Consider the following 16,574-nt stretch of genomic DNA (forward strand, 5'->3'; position numbering starts at 1 on the left):
TGCCGAAGAATTGATGCTTTTGAACTGTGGTGTTGGAGAAGACTCTTGAGAGTCCCTTGGACTGCAAGGAGATCCAACCAGTCCATTCTGAAGGAAATCAGCCCTGGGATGTCTTTGGAAGGAATGATGCTAAAGCTGAAACTCCAGTACTTGGCCACCTCATGCAAAAAGTTGACTCATTGGAAAAGACTCTGATGCTGGGAGGGACTGGGGGCAGGAGGAGACGGGATGACAGAGGATGAGATGGCTGGATGGCATCACTGACTCGATGGACGTGAGTCTGAGTGAACTCCAGGAGTTGGTGATGGACAGGGAGGCCTGGCGTGCTGCGATTCATGGGGTCGCAAAGAGTCGGACACGACTGAGCGACTGGTCTGGTCTGATCTGTTGAATGAGGATAATAGTATATCTGGCACACAATATGTGCTCGATAAATGGAAGCTGCTATTGTTATCACCAAAGATAACATCCCAAATCAGAAAGGTGAGGCCAAGCTCAGTTCCCAGCTCAGGTCCAGCTCCAGAGCCTACCTCTCCTACAACCAAGGCCCCGAAGACCAGGGCCCGGTCGATGGGGAAAGCCATGTTTGGACCCTATCATTTCAACAGTGTATGAAAAACACTGAACTGAGTCAGAAAAATCTATTTCTACTCCCCTTTTGATAGTCACCTACTGTGTGACCAAATGGAATCCCTTTGTCTTTTTAGGACCCAGTTTCATGAGAACTTTGATTTGGATCAAGAGTTTTCAAACTGTGCCCGCAGCGGCCTAGGGCTCCACAAGAGAGGCCTGAGTATTTCACACATCTCAAAATTCTAATTTTTAAAATATGTTTACATAATTTTTGAGCTATCCTTCAAAAAACACCTGCTCAAATAAATTCTTCACCCTATTTTAACCCACAAGACATCATTAGTTATTTTGCCACTGGGTTAACTAACTCTGGTCGGGGATCTAACTAAAGCTTCTTCTGCCACCTTTGCTTAATGGAAGGCCATCCTGAGACTGAAAAAAAAGAGCTGTTGGAAAGGACCACAGTGTGTAACTACTCATTCAGTGAAATCAAGGTTGTCTAGAGTCTGTGCAAGCAGAGTCAAACCAAGATGTTCACTGGATCTGAGACTGCTATAGGGATATAGGAACATCATTCACAACCCTGAGCAAAACAGCCTCATTTTTTTTTATGGGAGGGTTATAACTTTTATTTCTGAAAGTTAAAGTAGATACAGCAATATACAAAAAAAAAAAAACCCACAACATAATAATATAAATTTTTACACTATTAAGTAAGTATACATTGGAATTTGAATGCAGTGGCCAGGACAGCATCTCACAAACCACCCTATGGGTAGGTTAGGCATCCTTGGGAATCCCTTGGCTAGACAGGGGGCTGGCAGAGAGAATGCAGGCAGGTTCTTTAAGGGAGGGTCTCAGCTCCTCTCAGGGCTTTTGCTAATATCAGGGTTAAAACCAGATACTTATACGACCTAAGAGCCACAGATTTTACGATTTCTGCTCCAGCAAAGCCAGGATTCTTGCCCCAGGTCCCTCATGTTAAGCTTATTTCCATCTAGAGAGTTGGAGGGGAATCTCTCTGCATTACCTGTCAAGCCCTGTTTGTCTTGGAGAGAAGGTCTTATCCCCTTCAAAAATTGGCGAATTTGGGTGTAACGCATAGCATCCCTGGAAACTCTGGTCAACTGAGACAAGATGGCTGTAGCCAACCCAATCTAGCTGTGCTTCTGGGTCTGAGAGGCCCCATATCAGAGACCATCCCACATGCTACCTATGTTCTGAGATGCACAGTACATGCAGTTGTTCTGCCTAATTGTGGGGCCCCTACGGGGAGGAGACAGTCACCAGTGCTGGGGGGAGGTGGGAGTATACATTCCCTCACACAACAGACAGACCCCGAGCTTATGATTACAGGTGAAGCAGGGAATCTCCAAGAAACTGGGATTTAAAACTCATTGTTTTAAAGCTGTGCTGTTCAATAGAACTTTCTGCAATGGAGGAAATGCTCTGTGTCTATATACTGTAGTCAGGCTTGCCTAGTGAACACTTGAACTGTGGCTCATGAGACTAAGGAGCTGAATTGTTTTTATTTACATTAATTTAAACTCTAATAACTTGGACAGTGGCTATCTGGATAGTCTTTAAACAATTCTTTGACATTTGAACTTGGAAAGTTAATTTAGACTGTTAAAATAACATCTTCATCTGTTCTTCATACTGGAGTTTTCCCCAGTTGTCACATTTGAAAACAAATGATTCTTCTAAAAATTTTGCAAAAGCAAACAGATCTCTAGGAACCCTTTAAATTCTATGATTCTTGACCAGAGACACAGATTGTTACTGACCTGGGCCCTAGGACTCTTTAATCAATAGAAATTGATAAGAGACCAGATAAGAATTTCAGGCAAGACTTTATTGCAGTTTGTGCTGCAGCAAGAGAGAGAGAAGACAAGAACAAGGTCCCTGAGGAGAGCTGCTTGGGTCGTTAAATGGGGTTAACAGTGGGGTGGGGGGAGGGTAGTGAGGATCCATGGGCTGGGCAGGGGGCATTGCTAGGTGGTCTGCCCACCCCCTTGGTAATACTGAGTGCAGGACCTTTCCCAGTACCTCACTTTTGCCCCAGACACCACAGAAATATCTGTTGGTTTATGTCCTTTTTGTATCCTATGTTCACAATTGCCCCAGCTGCACATGCATGCAGTTATTTTCAATCACCTACAGTTCCTTTGTTTTCTTTGGCTCAAGGAGACTTTTGTCCAGGTGCAAGCACTTCAGTAAGATGGTCCCAGGTCCAGCTATATTTCACCCGCAGAAGAGACACCTCCTGGGATACTTTGCTCTGTAAGTATCAAGATGTCTATGATTACATGAAGAAAGGACTAGACTAGTTTTGCCTGGCCTGAGTGGAGGCAGACATTATCCAGGGGCAAAAGTCACAGAACAACCACATGGTGAGGTAGTCACGTATTAAATAACTTGTCTAGGGCTTTCCTGGTGGCTCAGTGGTGAAGAATCTGCCCGCCAATGCAGGAGACACGAGTTCGATCCCTGGTCTAGGAAGATCATACATGTCTCGGCACAACTAAGCCCATGCACCACAACTACTGAGCCTGTGCTCTAGAGCCTGGAAGCCACGACCACAGAAGCCCAAATGCCTTAGAGCCCATGCTCCTCAACAAGAGAAGCCACTGCAGGGAGCAGCCTGCACGCCGCAACTAGAGAGCAGCCCTTGCTCACAGGATCTAGAGAAAAGCCCTCACAGCAACAAAGACCCAGCACAGCCCCCAATAAATAAATAACTTGTCTAAGATGACATCACTGGTAAGAAGCAAAGTAGAAATCAAATCCAGATCTGTCAAGTTGTCAAACACTGGGCTGACTTCCTACTGACCACAGCACTCACGGCTATATTGTTTAAGAGAGAAAATACATAAGAGGGATGCTTCCAGAGCCACATGCTTGCCAGTCTGCATTATCTCCCTGGAACTGGGCTTTAAACGTCTCCAAGGAAGGTGAGCCCTCTGACCCACCAGGGTTGCAGGCAGGTAAGGGTGAGAGAACTCACTGCTTTAGGTGAAAACACCTCAAGGCTCCTCAGTCTTGTCATAAACTCACCATAAAACATCCCACATCTCATCTTGTTCTCTCCAGTGACCAGTAAGCTCATTGTTCAATGATTTGATTCTTAATAATAATTCTTAGTAATATTCTTTAAATTTCTCCATAATAATTCTTTGTATTAAAAAGGGATTTTCCTCTGAGAACCTAAAAGTACTCTATTCTATGTACTTCCCTGAAACCAGCCAATGAATATAAATTTGCTTCCATTTTTTTTTCCCTTTTCATCAGATTAGGAAACTGAGGCTCAGAGAGATGAAGGCTGAGGGACTAGGGGGTTGGTAGGACTAGGAACAACCTCTAGCCAGGTCCCAACCAGATTTCTCCCATCCTTTGCCCAGTGTCCACACCCCCTAGGGTTTTAGTTAGAGTTATTTCTTCCAAAGGGGCTTGGTTTTGCTCCATCTTATCCAAAAGCCCCTCACCAAGTCACCCAGAATCTTCCCAAGTATACAGAGTGGCAAACTTGGCAAGTGGAGGCAAACTTGAAAGTGGAGAAAATTTACAGAAAGATAAGCTATCGCCTTCTCACTCGTTACTGTCTTCAGCAAAATTCCCTGATTATGTGTGTGTGTTGTACTGTTATTAGTGCTAAGGAAAATGGAAAGAACACAACGTTCTCAAAAGGCTCACAAGCTAGCAAGGATAAGGAAAAGGAAAGGAAGCAGTTTAATCACTTGATGAAAGCACCTGAAGAATCAGGTTTCCCTTGTGTTGTATGGCCATGTTGTTTAAGGGGAAACACTGAAAATGTTCTTTGGTCTACCACAGTCCCCATCACTCTGCCCACACAGGTACTGACCCCAGACCAGCTTCACTCACTGGTGCCGCCTCTAGGACCCAAAATGCTGGTGAGTTTGAGGCCCCTACTTTGTAAAAAGGACACTGTGATAGGAAAAAGGCAGAAAACATAAAGCACTACAGGAGCATTCAGGATAAGACACCAATTGTGTAGCATCTAAACCAAGTCTTCAGTAGGAGCCCACAGGGTGAAGAAGAGAGGTGGGGAAGGGCACCTCGGACAAGGGGTACAGCCGGTGGTCTGGGGACCTGGGAAGGGGTGCTGACATGTTTGGGGGACTGTCAGTGGTTGGGCCGGAGATGGCAATGGCACCCCACTCCAGTACTCTTGGTTGGAGAATCCCATGGATGGAGGAGCCTGGTAGGCCGCAGTCCATGGGGTCGCTAAGAGTCGGACACGACTGAGCGACTTCACTTTCACTTTTCACTTTCATGCATTGGAGAAGGAAATGGCAACCCACTCCAGTGTTCTTGCCTGGAGAATCCCAGGGATGGGGGAGCCTGGTGGGCTGCTGTCTATGAGGTCGCACAGAGTCGGACACGACTGAAGCGACGTAGCAGCAGCAGCAGTGGTTGAGCATGGCTGACATATGGTAGTGAGCAGAGAGACTGGTGTTGGAAAGGTAGGTTCCAGCAGATTCTGAAGGGCCTGGTAGTCCATCTCTAAGGCATTAGAACTTTCCTCTGTAAACCTGCAGACCTTGAGCAGACATTGGATTGGGAGAACTAGAAATAATTCCAGATTAATAAGATAGATAACTCACTAAAGTTTGGAAGTAGCCTGTGTGCCTGCATGCATAGTCACTCAGTCCTGTCCCACTCTGTGCAACCCCGTGGACTGTAGCTGTCCAGGCTCCTCTAGCCATGGGATTTCCCAGGAAAGAATACTGGAGTGCATTGCCATTTCCTCTGCCAGGGGATCTTCCCAACCCAGGGACTGAACCGTATCTCCCGAGGTTCATGCATTGGCAGGTGGATTCCACCACTGAGCCACCAGGGAAGTCCTAATAAATGAATGCATAGGAGGTGGGGGAAGGGGTTTTCCAGACAGAACTGTTCCAGAAGCTCCAAAACAGCTCACTGCTGCTGACACATAAAGGCTTCCTTTTTGATTGAATATCTGTAGCTCTCACATTGTGCCTTTGAAGCTAACACTTTCTTATTAGAAATGAATGCATAAATATATCTACCAACAATCCAATGATTCCACTTCTAGATATTTATTTGCCCAAGAGAAATGGAAATTTATGTCTACAAAAGATTTGCTCAGTGATGTTCACAGTCACCACTTTTTTCAGAATAACTGGGAAGGGCCCAAATGCCCATCAACAGGGGAATGGAAAAATAAATTGCTGTGCCTCCATTCAATCGAATACTACAGAATAATATAGCAAAAAGAACTGAAGATAAGGCTCAGCCTCAAAAGTGTTATGTTAGGTGAAGGGAACCAGACCCCCCCCAAAAGTACATAGGAATGAATGATTTATATATAAATACGTATACTATATTCTAGAAAAGAAAAGGATAATCTGTAGTGAAAGAGCAGATCAGTGGTTGCTTGGGGTCAGGAGCAATAGGGGGGAAAAGGGCAGAGGTTGACAGGGAAAGGTTAAGGCCTGTTAAAACTCATCAAGCTGTTTACATCTAAGATCTGCATACCTATCTTTTACATGAATCATATTAAATATTTTTTTCACCTTGCTGTACAGCAGAGATTGGCACACTGTTAATCAATTATCAGTTCAGTCATGTCTGGCTCTTTGTGACCCCATGGACTACAGTGCACCAGGCCTCCCTGTCCATCACCAACTCCCAGAGCTTACTCAAACTGCCCATTGAGTTGGTGATGCCATCTAACCATCTCATCCTCTGTCGTCCCTTTCTCCTCCCACCTTCAATCTTTCCCAGCATCAGGATCTTTTCAAATGAGTCAGTTCTTCGCATCAGGTGGCCAAAGTATTGGAGTTTCAGCTTCAGCATCAGTCCTTCCAATGAATATTCAGGACTGATTTCCTTCAGGATAGACTGGTTGGATCTCCTTGCAGTCCAAGGGACTCTCAAGAGTCTTCTCCAACTCCATGGTTCAAAAGCATCAATTCTTTGGCGGTCAGCTTTCTTTATAGTCCAACTCTCACATCCATACATGACTACTGGAAAAACCATAGCTTTGACCAGACAGACCTTTGTTGGCAAAGTAATGTCTCTGTTTTTTAATATGCTGTCTAGGTTGGTCATAGCTTTTCTTCCAAGGAGCAAGTGTCTTTTAATTTCATGGCTACAGTCACCATCTGCAGTGATTTTGGAGCCCAAGAAAATAAAGTCTGTCACTGTTTCCATTGTTTCCCATCTATTTGCCATAAAGGGATGGGACTGGATACCATGATCTTGGTTTTCTGAATGTTGAGTTTTAAGCCAACTTTTTCACTCTCCTCTTTTACTTTCATCAAGAGGCTCTTTAGTTCTTCTTTGCTTTCTGCCATAAGGGTGGTGTCATCTGCATATCTGAGGTTATTGATATTTTTCCCAGCAATTTTGATTCCAGCCTTTGCTTCATCCAGCCCAGCATTTCTTATGATGTACTCTGCATATAAGTTAAATAAGTGGAGTGACAATATACAGCCTTGACGTACTCCTTTCCTGATTTGGAACCAGTCTGTTGTTCCATGTACAGTTATAACTGTTGCTTCTTGACGTGAATATAGATTTCTCAGGAGGCAGGTCAGGTGGTCTGATATTCCCATCTCTTTAAGAATTTTCCAGAGTTTGTTTTGATCCACACAGTCAAAGGCCTTGGCAAAGTCAATAAAACAGAAATAGATGTTTTTCTGGAATTCTCTTGCATTTTCTATGATCCAACGGATGTTGGCAATTTGATCTCTGGTTCTTCTGCCTTTTCTAAATCCGGCTTGAACATCTGCAAGTTCACGGTTCACGTACTGTTGAAGCCTGGCTTGGAGAATTTTGAGCATTACTTTACTTCAGTTTTTAAAAAATAAACAAAAATGAATTTAAAGAACTTTAAGTAAGAGGGGAACAGGGACCCAGACAGGTAAGGAGAAAAAGAACCGTTTGGTCCTAGCAGAGGTGCGCAGACTTGGTAAACAATCCCGGGGGGTGGGCGGGGACGCCAGGGGCGGGACCCCGGAGCGCCGCGGGAGCGGGCCTCCAGGAGTGCAGTTACTCCTCTCGGACGCTAGGGGGCGGCGTGGGCAGGGGAAGGGCGCGCCGCGGTGACCCGGGAAGTGGCGGCGAGGAGGCGGGCCCGTGCGCGGGAGGCCATGTGGGCGCCGGCGCAGCCGGGAACCGCGCGGGTCGCCATGGCGGAGCTGCAGCAGCTCCGGGTGCAGGAGGCGGTGGACTCCATGGTGAAGAGTCTGGAGAGGGAGAATATTCGGAAGATGCAGGTAGCGGGGCGGGAGCCGACCCGAGGTTGGGGGGGAGCGAGTACGGCGCGGGATTTTCTGCCCCTTGCCGCAGCCGCCTCAGGATCCTTACGCACTACTGCCTCCCAGCCTGCAGACCCGGGTCGGGGTGTCCCTGGGGTCGTCGCTGCGTCCTTGGAAGCACTGCTCACTCTTAGAACTGGAACTTCGGCTGAGCGAATGAAATCTGTGCGCCCTCGGCACGCGCAAGGCCGTTTGCCCGCCCCCCACCCCCCAGGCCAGGCCGGGTAGGGGGTGTCCCCTCGCCAGGGTTGAGAAGCCCCCTGGAGTAAGGTGTTCAGCCTCCCCCACCTTCCCGTCTTGTGCGGCCGCTTCGCAAGTGAGCAGCCAGAGCCCGCCCAAAGAGCACCGCCAAGGTGAAAGACCGGAAAGCCTACGGTGCTCGGCCTCCTCAATGGCCTGGTCATACTCGGCTCACGCAGCGATGTCTCATATACTGTTCCGCTTTGATCCCCTGAATGTTGTGCGGCTGTTGATCCCACTTTCCTGACCGGATTGTGGGTTTCGCTTGTCAAGGTGTCCCTGGAGTTAGTGGACCAGTTGCCCCCTGGTGGATGGTTACTAGATCGCTGACCTCTGAACCCTGTGGTTTAGGCACCTGGTTTTCAGAACTTGGCCCAGTCTCATCCTCCACCACCCTCCCCGTCCATCCAGCCTTCGGTTCAACAACTGTCAGTGAGCTAGCGGCAATGAAACACTCTGCTAGGTACCGAGGATAATATTTCCATTCGTGGTTTTAAGCTCTTGGTGTCTATTCTAAGGAGACGTGCAGGTGCGACGCGCCCCCTAGCCTCTGCTGCACTCGGTGGTGGTCAGCTCTGCACGAAGGCTTTCCTGCCTCACCCGTCTCCACCTTCCCCCCCAGGGCCTTATGTTCCGGTGCAGCGCCGCCTGTTGTGAGGAAAGCCAGGCGTCCATGCAGCAAGTGCACCAGTGCATTGAGCGCTGCCACGCACCTCTGGCTCAAGCCCAGGCCCTGGTGACCAGCGAGTTGGAGAAGTTCCAGGTGAGGAATACCCCAGCCAGACCACTCCAGCCCTACGTGCTGCTCTTTTGCAGATGACAAGCGTTGGTTCAGAATTCTTGGCTTTAGTGTCTTGTTTTTGTGTTAACATCTATGACAGTCCTATGTCTGGCTAGTCTTTACAGGGTTTAAAATTCTGGAAAAGGTCCTAGAGGTTGAGTGCTGTAAGAATTTCCCATAGAAACAATGCAAAAGGGAGTTCATGACCAAGAGCCTTATGCTTTTTTTTTTCATAGACATCAAATATATGTCTACTGTACTGTATGAAGCTTTGTAAAATATGTTAATTCATTCTTACAATAGCAGAATCCCCAGGAAAGTGGAATAAGCCAGTCTTTAAAAGGTACAGATTAGAGCAAGATCCTACCATCATTTTGTGGGTTTTCCCACCCAGGATGCCCCTACTTACTGATGCTCCTGTGTCACTAAAGAGCAGTCATTTACATGAAGCATTATTTTGGTTGACTTATTGATGCCTGACTCGTAAGCCTCTCTGAGGTCACTAAGAGCCTCCTCTCCCCCCACCCTGCCCCATATTTCTCTCTGGAGCAGCAAAGGGTGTCCCCAGCTTCCTTTTACTCCCTTCCTCTGGGTATACTTTCCTGAAACTTGGGTGGAAGAGGGCCCACTTCTGAATCAGTATTTCATAGCCTGGGATTCTGTTCATGTGGACAGATTTATATCCAATGTGAAACATTTTTATATTCTATATAAAATTCTTCAAAATGACTGGCACTGTAAAAGGATAACTTCTCCAAGATCATGAAACTCCAAAGGGTTTCTCTGTGTTTGACACTTTATTTTACAAGTCTTTCAAAGTTTGCTTCTTGAATTGCTGTACAACTTTCTCTTCCATTCATTGTTCAATCCTGCAATCAGACTTACTTTTCCATTGCGCCAGAACCACTCTTTCCACACCCTTCCATGGGGCTAAATCCAATGGTCATTTCTCATTCCTCATCTTACTCAGTCTGCCTGCATCATTGACACAGTGGATCACTCTCCCCCTTGTTTAAAAATCTTCATTTGGCCACCAGGATAGGATAGCTCACTCTCCTGGTCTCCCCCACAACCCTGCTCCTTTCTTGTTCTCATTTACTGTCTTTTTTACTCTCTCCAATCTCTGAAGAGCACTGGAGTGCCCAGGGTTATGCTTGGACCTCAATCTAGTTCTGTAGTCTCATAGCAAATATCGATATATACTGACAACTCCTGCATTCATGTCTTTGGACCAGCTTCCCTCCGTATCCAGATTCATATATCCAGCTGTTTCCCCAACGTCTTCACTTACTTGTTTGTCCATCTCCCTCCACTGGAATATCAGTTCAGTGAAAGAAAGAGCTTGATCTGTTTTACTCATTGCTGTATTCCCCAACAGTAGGGTCCCTAGCATGTAGTAGAAGCTCAATAAATATTTGCTGAATTGAGTATTTTTCTGTAGTGATGCCAGACCTTATAAAATCAGGGTGTTTGAAAGTCTGTAGTTGAGTAACAGTAGCCTCTAGTTCCTTCTTACTTCCTGGAAGGCACTTCTTACAATTTATTCGGACATTCAGCTGCTTTCTAGGAGTGCTTTGTCTGGGCCCTCATGGTGCCACCGTCTGTTTTAATCAGGACAGTCTTGGTCAGTTCCACTATAGTGTCCCTTTAATTGATCAAGATAATACGCATCAAGCCAAAACACATGGTATAGAACGTGGCACAGGGTAAGCACTTGGTAAACGAAGGTCAGCCTTTCAGCTTCTCTACCCTTTCCCTTCTTGCCACAGGACCGCCTGGCCCGGTGCACCATGTATTGCAATGACAAGGCCAAAGATTCAATAGACGCAGGGAGTAAGGAGCTTCACGTGAAGCGGCAGCTGGAGACCTGCGTGACCAAGTGTGTGGATGACCACATGAACCTCATCCCAACCATGACCAGGAAGATGAAGGAGTCTCTCTCTTCCATTGGGAAATAGCTGTCTGCCAGTGGCCATCAGGGCTGAGGGCAGGAATCAATTTAAAAAGAGGAATGGGGATTTGGGTCTCCTTAATAAGGAGAGTTGATGAATGAGGAAATTAAGAATGGCAGCAAGTCTAAGGCCTGTGTTTCTTTCCTCTGGACGCTGGTTCCTTTGTGTTTCAATCCTAGAAAGTGAAATGGAAAAAGAGCGGTGCTAAAATTTGGGTCACAGATAGCACAGGAGGTTTGTTGTAAGCCTGAATTTCATGTGGCAAGTACTTCTCCTGCCAGTAGGGAGTCTCCGTTGTACCAAACCAGGGCCCTCCAAGGTACCAGATCCTCTTACTGCACAGATACCAAGAGGCTGGCAGGTTCACGTAACCAGCTTATGGTCTAGTGAAGTGTGAAAAGAGGTGTTCTATTTGGTGTCCACCTGCTGTTTACCAGAATGATCACTACAACATTTTCCACAAACTAATAAAATCCATGCAGTCACTAATGTAGAAGGGGGCAGGGGGCTTCCAGGGGGTTTGTTTTGCTTGTTTTTCTTTTATAGACAAGGGCATGACGTTAAAATGTAAAGTTGGGAGAGGCAGTTTGGATAAAAACTTTGAAAGGGTCCCTGCAGGTACTCATTTCTGACCATCAAGATGTGGATGTGTGTTTCATAAAATTCTTACACATTACATCATTCAGCGGGGAGACCCTGCAAAAATGTAAGAAGCGACCTCACACTGGTAAGGGAAGCAGGTGCTCTCCCTCTCCCTGGCAGCCGTGGTGGGCCCTGAGGCCGCCTGCGGCAGGGTCAGCCGAGCGGCCAGACAATCTTAGAGTGACACTCAGCCTTGAGGGGAAACGGGATTTTGACAGTATAATATGCTCATATTCGGGAATGAACAGTGAAAGAGGAACTATTAGCTACTTAATTAAGAGGGCTATGAAGGACGGGCTTTGGAAAAATCTGCCATGAAACAGGATGAAAGCCTAAACCCAGTGTTGCTTACTTTGCCCCCTGAAATAAGAGAGCTTTGTTGAGACAATCCCCTGGCAACAAAAAAAGTCAAGGGAGGAAAAGTAAGCAACTCAGGGATGAACTGTGGCCCCTTTAGAGCGATAAAGGGACTGCCCTCCATCACCAAATACCACTTTTGCCAGGGCCTTGGCTACATGCGTTGTTCTTGCCCCAGTTCTGGCCCCTTATCATTTTGATAAGGACCTTGTATTTTTACCAACTTACTTGAAATGACAATATTGTCTGCTGTTTCAAGACTGTGATATATTTTCCTAGTGGTTTGGTTTTCGAAATAAATAAGACTTAATTTTCTTCCACTATTGTGTTTTTTCCCTTATATCTGGACAGTGAATATATAACTTTGCCAGGATACTTTGTAATGTGTGAAATAAATTTAAGATGTCCCAGGGAGTGAAAAGTAGTTACGTGTTTCAGTCCGGGTGCTTATAAATGAGAACTTTGAGGACATACTAGAGCACTGTGAATGTAAGTCTGTTAATGTAAAAAGACAAACTGGAATGCTGAAGAATTCAGTATCCACATCAGGTCTCTAGCTTCCACCGTGGAACTAGGCAGGTGGCCCTGCGCTTCCCACACCCCCGATCAGTTGTCTGTGTTTGCCTTGTTCTCATTCAGAGGCTGTTACTCGACCCAAGAGCTCGCACGCATATCCTACCGTTCGGAAGACATGGTTACACCCCAGGAGAAAGGCTGGCTGTTCTCACTGCTCCTTGCAGGTCGTCTCTGGCCTCCAAGGTTCATCCTTTCCATTTCCTCTGCCTGAAGAGCCCTCTGGCCAGGCCCAGCATATGTAACTTCTACCTGTCAGAGGCAGGCAGGATAAGAGCTCTCCAAAGATGTGCTCATCCTAATCCCTGGATCCTGTAAATACACTCCCTTGCAAGGCACAAGGGACTTCACAGATGTTAATTAGGTTACAGACCTGAAAATGGGTTGATTAGCCTGGATTACCTAAGTGGGCCTGATCCAATCAATTTCCCTAGCTGAGGTCAGAAGAGATGAGGCAGGAGAAGTTCCAAAGCATGAGAGGATTCAACCCCCACTGCTGGGGGGTGGATATGGGGCACATGGAAAGTGTGAGGAGGGATGGGAGTGGCTGCACAGACCCCCAGCTGCCAGCCGGCAAGGAATCAGGACCTCAGTCCTGCCACAACAAGAACTGAGTCCAGTTGACAACTTGAATAAACTTGAAAGCAGATGCCTCTAAAGAGCCTCCAGAAAGGAACACAGCCCCGCCAACACCTTAACTGTGACCCTGTGCAACTAAGCAAAGGACCCTGCAGCGCCACATACCTGACCTACAGAGCTGTGTGATGACAGCGCTCTTGGCAACTCCAGTATGTGGTACAGCACGATTAGCTATTGTCACCACGCTGTACATTACCAAGTGTAGTTTTAACACACTAAATTTGTGGTAACTTGTTATGGAAGCAATAGGAAACTAACATACCATCCTTTAGCACCATCACTCGGTACAAATGCCACTTCCACGAAGCCTCTGGTTTCTCTATCTATTGGTGTGTCCCCTGTTAAGTCTCAAAGCATTCTGCCCCCAAGCCTCTTCAGCCATTACCATGGTCCACCTGGGTTATATAATTAGGGTTATTGACATACGTCATATTTCTCCTACTAGATGATGTGACACTCAGGGCAGTCACTTCAGTCCTGTCCAACTCCTTGTGACTCTATGGATGACCCCGCCAGGTTCTTCTGCCCATGGGATTCTCCAGGCAAGAATACTGGGGTGGGTTGCCATGCCTTCCTCCAGGGGATCTTCCCAACCCAGGGATTGAACCCACATCTCTTACGTCTCCTGCATTGACAGGTGGGTTCTTTACCATTAGTGCCACCTGGGAAGCCCACTCAGGGCAGCATCGGAGCCTTATTCATCCTCCTTCCAGGGCGTAGCACATATATGTAGACTGCTAAATTTTTCTTGGAAGGATGTTTCACAGCTTGTATGGCTAGTTATTGTTTAGAAAAATGGACCTAAAAATATTTGTGACTATAGAAAGGAAGGGCTGATTGATGAAGGAGACTGACAGCATAAGAAAATTAGAAGGGACAACAGTCAGGTAGACAAATCTGGGGATGGGGACAACAGAGGAGGAGATGGTTAGATGGCATCACCAAGTCAATGGACATGAGTTTGAGTAAATTCCAGGAGTTGGTGATGGACAGGGAGGCCTGGCATGCTGCATTCCATGGGGTCGCAAAGAGTCAGACACAACTAAGTGACTGAACTGAACTGAATCAGCATGAACAAGCAGAAAATTATGTCACTGATGAAGGGACAAGATAGAGCCCCAGAAAATCAACTAAATGAAGTGGAGATAGGCAGCGTTCTAGAAAAAGAACTCAGAATACTGATGGTGAAGATGATTCAGTATCTTGGAAAAAGAACAGAGGCAAAGATTGAGAAGATGCAAGAAATGTTTACCAAAGACCTAGAAGAACTAAAGAACAGAGATACACTAGAAGGAATCAATAGCAGAATAACTGAGGCAGAAGAACGGATAAATGACATGGAGAACAGAATGGTGGAAATCACTGCCACAGAACAGAATATAGAAAAAAAAAAGGAACAGAAATGGAAGACAACCTAAGAGCCTCTGGGACATTAAATGCATCAACATTTGCATCATAGGGGTCCCAGAAGGGGAAGAGAGAAAGGACCTGAGGACATATTTGAAGAGATAATAGCTGTAAACTTCCCTAACTGGGAAAGGAAATAGTCAACCAAGTCCAGGAAGCACAGAGAGTCCCAGGTAGGGTAAACCCAAGGAGGAACACACTGAAACACATAGTAATTAAACTGACAAAAATTACAGACAGAAATAAAATATTAAAAGCAACAAGGGAAAAATGACAATATTCACGGGAACTCCCATCAGGCTATCAGCTGACTTCCCAACAGAAACTCTACAAGTTGAATGGCATGATATATTTAAAGTGATGAAAGGGAAGAACCTACAACCAAGAATACCCTACCCAACAAGACTCATTCAGATTTGATGGAGCAATCAAAAGCTTTCCAGACAAGCTAAAGTTAAGAGAATTCAGCACCACCAAACCAGCTTTACAACAAATGCTAAAGGAACTTTTGTAGGCAGGAAACGAGAAGGAAAAGAGCTACCTACAGAAAATCCAGAACAATTAAGAAAACAGTAATAGGATCATATATATCTGTAATCACCTTAAATGTAAATGGGTTAAATGCACCAACCAAAGGACATAGACCGCTGAGCAGGTGAAAACGTGTGCATGTATGCACTTCCACTTGTCACATCAGTCTGCTTGACCCCCCAAATTGTATGTAATTATTTTATATTGTTAGGATAATCATGTTCCCACTATGGCGTGCAACTATAATTATCTTTTATTTTTTGTCTGGCTATTGATTGTGAAAACTGATAAACATCTTTTACTATTGTGATTATATAGCTATTACTCACTTAAAACCATTGTATCATGATTGGTCAACAGAAAAATAATAGAATTCTATATCACCAAAACTACCATTTAACAGAAAAACCTGTAATCACTTTTTAAAATCCAAATGCAAATCAGAATTATCTTGGAATTTTTTGAAAAATACTGATGCCCAGGTGTTGCTTTTTTTCTCCGGAGCTCCAGAGATGTTTCTAATGAGCAGCTCTGTTTAAAAACAACTGGCCTATGTGAGGGCTGTTTACTTTTATCTACTTTGCATCACTTCTTCTATCTCACATTCAGTGCTCCTATTTCACGTTTTCCAATTTCTTCATCGCTTCTTTTTTTTTTTTTTTGATGTTCTTTCTCATGTCTTTATCAAGCATAGTAGAAAAGCTCTTGTATACATATGTAAATAATATGTATAATATATGTATTTTAGAACACATGACTTTTTGCCTAACTAAAAAATTTATGACATTTTGATTCCACTTGTTTGACTTAGTGTTAATAGGATGCAAGATTTCTAATTTAAAAATAATTTCAAAAATAACATATGGTGTATGTATAACTGAATCACAAAAAAAAAAATTATACTTTTTGAAATTTAGTGAGAGTCCCTCGGACTGCAAGGAGATCCAACCAGTCCATTCTTAAGGAGATCAGCACTGGGATTTCTTTGGAAGGAATGATGCTAAAGCTGAAACTCCAGTACTTTGGCCACCTCATGCAAAGAGTTGACTCATTGGAAAAGACTCTGATGCTGGGAGGGATTGGGGGCAGGAGGAGAAGGGGATGACAGAGGATGAGATGGCTGGATTGCATCACCGACTCAATGGACGTGAGTCTGAGTGAACTCTGGGAATTGGTGATGGACAGGGAGGCCTGGCGTGCTGCGATTCATGGGGTCGCAAAGAGTCGGACACGACTGAGCGACTGAACTGAACTGAACTGAACTGAATGTTTATATTATTTCCAGTTTTTCTAAATGTCCTATGGACATCTGATAACAACATATGAGATACAAAACTTTAAATATATTTAGGTAGGATGAAAGATTAATATAAATTAATCTAAGTAGAAATATATTAATTTAAATTATTAATGCATCATTCAAGATGCTCCTATTATTATTTTTTATACAGTTGATAAAATATTCTCAGAGAAATGTTAATATGTCTCACTATGATTGTATTTTTTTCTTTTCCCTTATATTTCTTCTGATTTTTGCTTTATGTATCTCTGTTTCTTTGTTGTTAGGTGTCA

At 45.0% G+C, this 16,574-nt stretch overlaps 1 protein-coding gene across 1 annotated transcript; it reads left to right on the forward strand.

The window, feature by feature from the left end:
- The first annotated feature begins 7,671 nt into the window (after nucleotides 1-7,671).
- On the forward strand, nucleotides 7,672-10,981 carry FAM136A (family with sequence similarity 136 member A). The gene is made up of 3 exons (XM_055539733.1): nucleotides 7,672-7,838; nucleotides 8,743-8,883; nucleotides 10,671-10,981. Exons 1-3 carry the CDS (start codon nucleotides 7,713-7,715, stop codon nucleotides 10,857-10,859), a joined length of 456 nt encoding a protein of 151 aa, XP_055395708.1. The 5' UTR covers nucleotides 7,672-7,712; the 3' UTR covers nucleotides 10,860-10,981.
- The last annotated feature ends 5,593 nt before the right edge of the window (nucleotides 10,982-16,574 follow it).

Source organism: Bubalus kerabau, chromosome 11, assembly GCF_029407905.1.
Source record: "Bubalus kerabau isolate K-KA32 ecotype Philippines breed swamp buffalo chromosome 11, PCC_UOA_SB_1v2, whole genome shotgun sequence".
NCBI lineage: Eukaryota > Metazoa > Chordata > Mammalia > Artiodactyla > Bovidae > Bubalus > Bubalus kerabau.